The following is a 2,084-nucleotide window of genomic DNA, read 5'->3' on the forward strand; positions in this document are numbered from 1 at the left end:
GGGGGGGGGGTCGAACTGCTGAAGAGTCAAGTTTTTAGCATGAGAAACAAGAGAACCACTTTAATGGACCTATATGGACCAATGCTATTATCTTAACGCAGTGGTTCTCAAATATTTTCTATCATGCCCCCTTGTGGGCAGAAATGTTTTCACGCCCATCCTCCCCCCCCCCACAAATTAAAATACTATTGCGAACCTGATAACATGTATATTTTTTAATCTGTACAAACCCCACTGTATGATTTGCTTCCACCTAGTGACTGGAGGCCATTGTTGGTAACCCTACTTTGATGTTTCAATCCCGTCACACTGTTGACATGGACGAACACTGTTTAAATGACTTGTGTCTTACATAGAAAACACATGGTGAGCTTTTGAATTGAGACGTGTTACTCTCAGATTTTACCGTACTTTTTTTTTTTTTTTATTTGGGAGAATGAAAACTTCCTGTCAGGAAAAAAACGTATTACTACTCTATGGCTCTTAGTAAAGAGCATTTTATACTCCCAATCAAAGCCTGGATCAATCCTGTTTGAGGCGCGGACATTAAAACTGCTTACAAACTTATCTTTGTTTTTCGGTGGCTAAGAAAACTTTCAGACATGTACACACAAAAAAGTAGAAAAGAATCATCAAGAAACAGTCCTGCACAAGTTGACGTTGACCAGACTCAGTGACTGTCTCTATGTTTTTATCCCTTGTAAGGTCCTTTTCGGGTCTAGGTGACCCAAGATACCCTTGTCTGTGCATGCGTGAGTATGCGTGCGTGTGCTATGTATATGTATATGTTCCTGTACTGCATGACTTGTGCCAACTTTTCCTCATATTCATTCATACTCATAGTCTGGGACAAGATGAAAATCATTGGACAAGGACAAACGGTGCGTACTACAATGCGAAGGACCGCACAAGGGTTAAATAGACAGGGACATTTTGTCATTAGATTCAATGAAGAATATTTATTCAATTAAGTTGTATTCCATTGTACATGAATGAAAGTGTTCACCTCTGAAGGTGTTGTGTCTTTAAGAGAAATAAAATACAGATGTAATTCATTCAGTCTTATGGTTTTTTTTCCCCCTCTGATTTTGGCTCTATCGATCTCTGTAGGAGAGAGCATTTGTGAGATTGAATTTCTCAAAAGTTTGGAAACAAATACAGCACTTTTTGTGAACGCCAGTGGATTTTGTGTCGAGCACGCAAAGCATACAAATCTGATAGAACACCAATTTTTACAATTTAATTAGGGCATAATATAAAAACATTGATACAATTTGGATTTTATTATTTTATTTTGGTTTCCGGAAAAAAAAAACCAAAAACACAAAAAAACACCCACAGCGCCACATGGTGGACCTCTGCTTTAACTGTTATTAGTCATTCCATGCTCATGCTGCACAGTCAGCTTTGATGGAGTTATGAACATTTAGAGAAAAATAAAGAAACATATAAAGCCACAAAACAAAACAAAAAAAATACAAACAACTATACCAAAAACCCAGAAGAAGATGTACGACCTTTACACATATTTGGGTGCCAGCAAATGTAAACAGAGAAAAGCCACTGTGATCAAATGACAGGAAGTCGCTGGAGTTCAATTACCATGTTTTTCAAAAATACAGCATTGCAAGTGGGAATGATCCAATCGATAAATTATTTTTTTATGACCAGTTATGGATGATTGGAATTTGATTGGAATTTGATGAAAGAAAAAAAAAATCAAGGGTTTTCTTTCATTCTTCACATGAACCAATCACAGTGCATCCCTGTCAGCTTACATCGCTGTCAGCTTACACCGCAGGCTGCGAGGTCACGTCAAAGTAAGCTAGGTGGCGTGAAAACAGAAGCCGTTTTTGAAGGCAGAGACGACGGAAATGTTTTTAATTCTCTTCAGTCAGATTTCTTATCGCTGCTTCCCTGCAGACAAACAAGACAGAGAAGATGTTCTGTTTAGTAAACGGAAAGTCGCGAAATAAAACGCTTTGAAGTCTGTATATGTATATGTATATATATGTATATGTATATATATATATATATATATATATGTATATATATATATATATGTATGTATATATATATATATA

At 36.7% G+C, this 2,084-nt stretch overlaps 1 protein-coding gene across 2 annotated transcripts in view; it reads right to left on the reverse strand.

The window, feature by feature from the left end:
* Nucleotides 1–939: 939 nt before the first annotated feature.
* Nucleotides 940–2,084, reverse strand: part of bcap31 (B cell receptor associated protein 31) — a 9,814-nt gene continuing 8,669 nt past the window's right edge. For both annotated transcript variants that reach the window (XM_008317917.3, XM_017035789.2), the window contains one exon: nt 940–1,917. In XM_008317917.3, coding sequence (XP_008316139.1) covers nt 1,891–1,917 — 27 coding nt within the window. In that variant the 3' untranslated portion in view covers nt 940–1,890. The remainder of the gene's footprint in view (nt 1,918–2,084) is intronic.

The sequence above is a fragment of the Cynoglossus semilaevis genome, chromosome 10, assembly GCF_000523025.1.
Source record: "Cynoglossus semilaevis isolate Cse_v1.0 chromosome 10, Cse_v1.0, whole genome shotgun sequence".
In the NCBI taxonomy this organism is placed as follows: Eukaryota; Metazoa; Chordata; class Actinopteri; order Pleuronectiformes; family Cynoglossidae; genus Cynoglossus; species Cynoglossus semilaevis.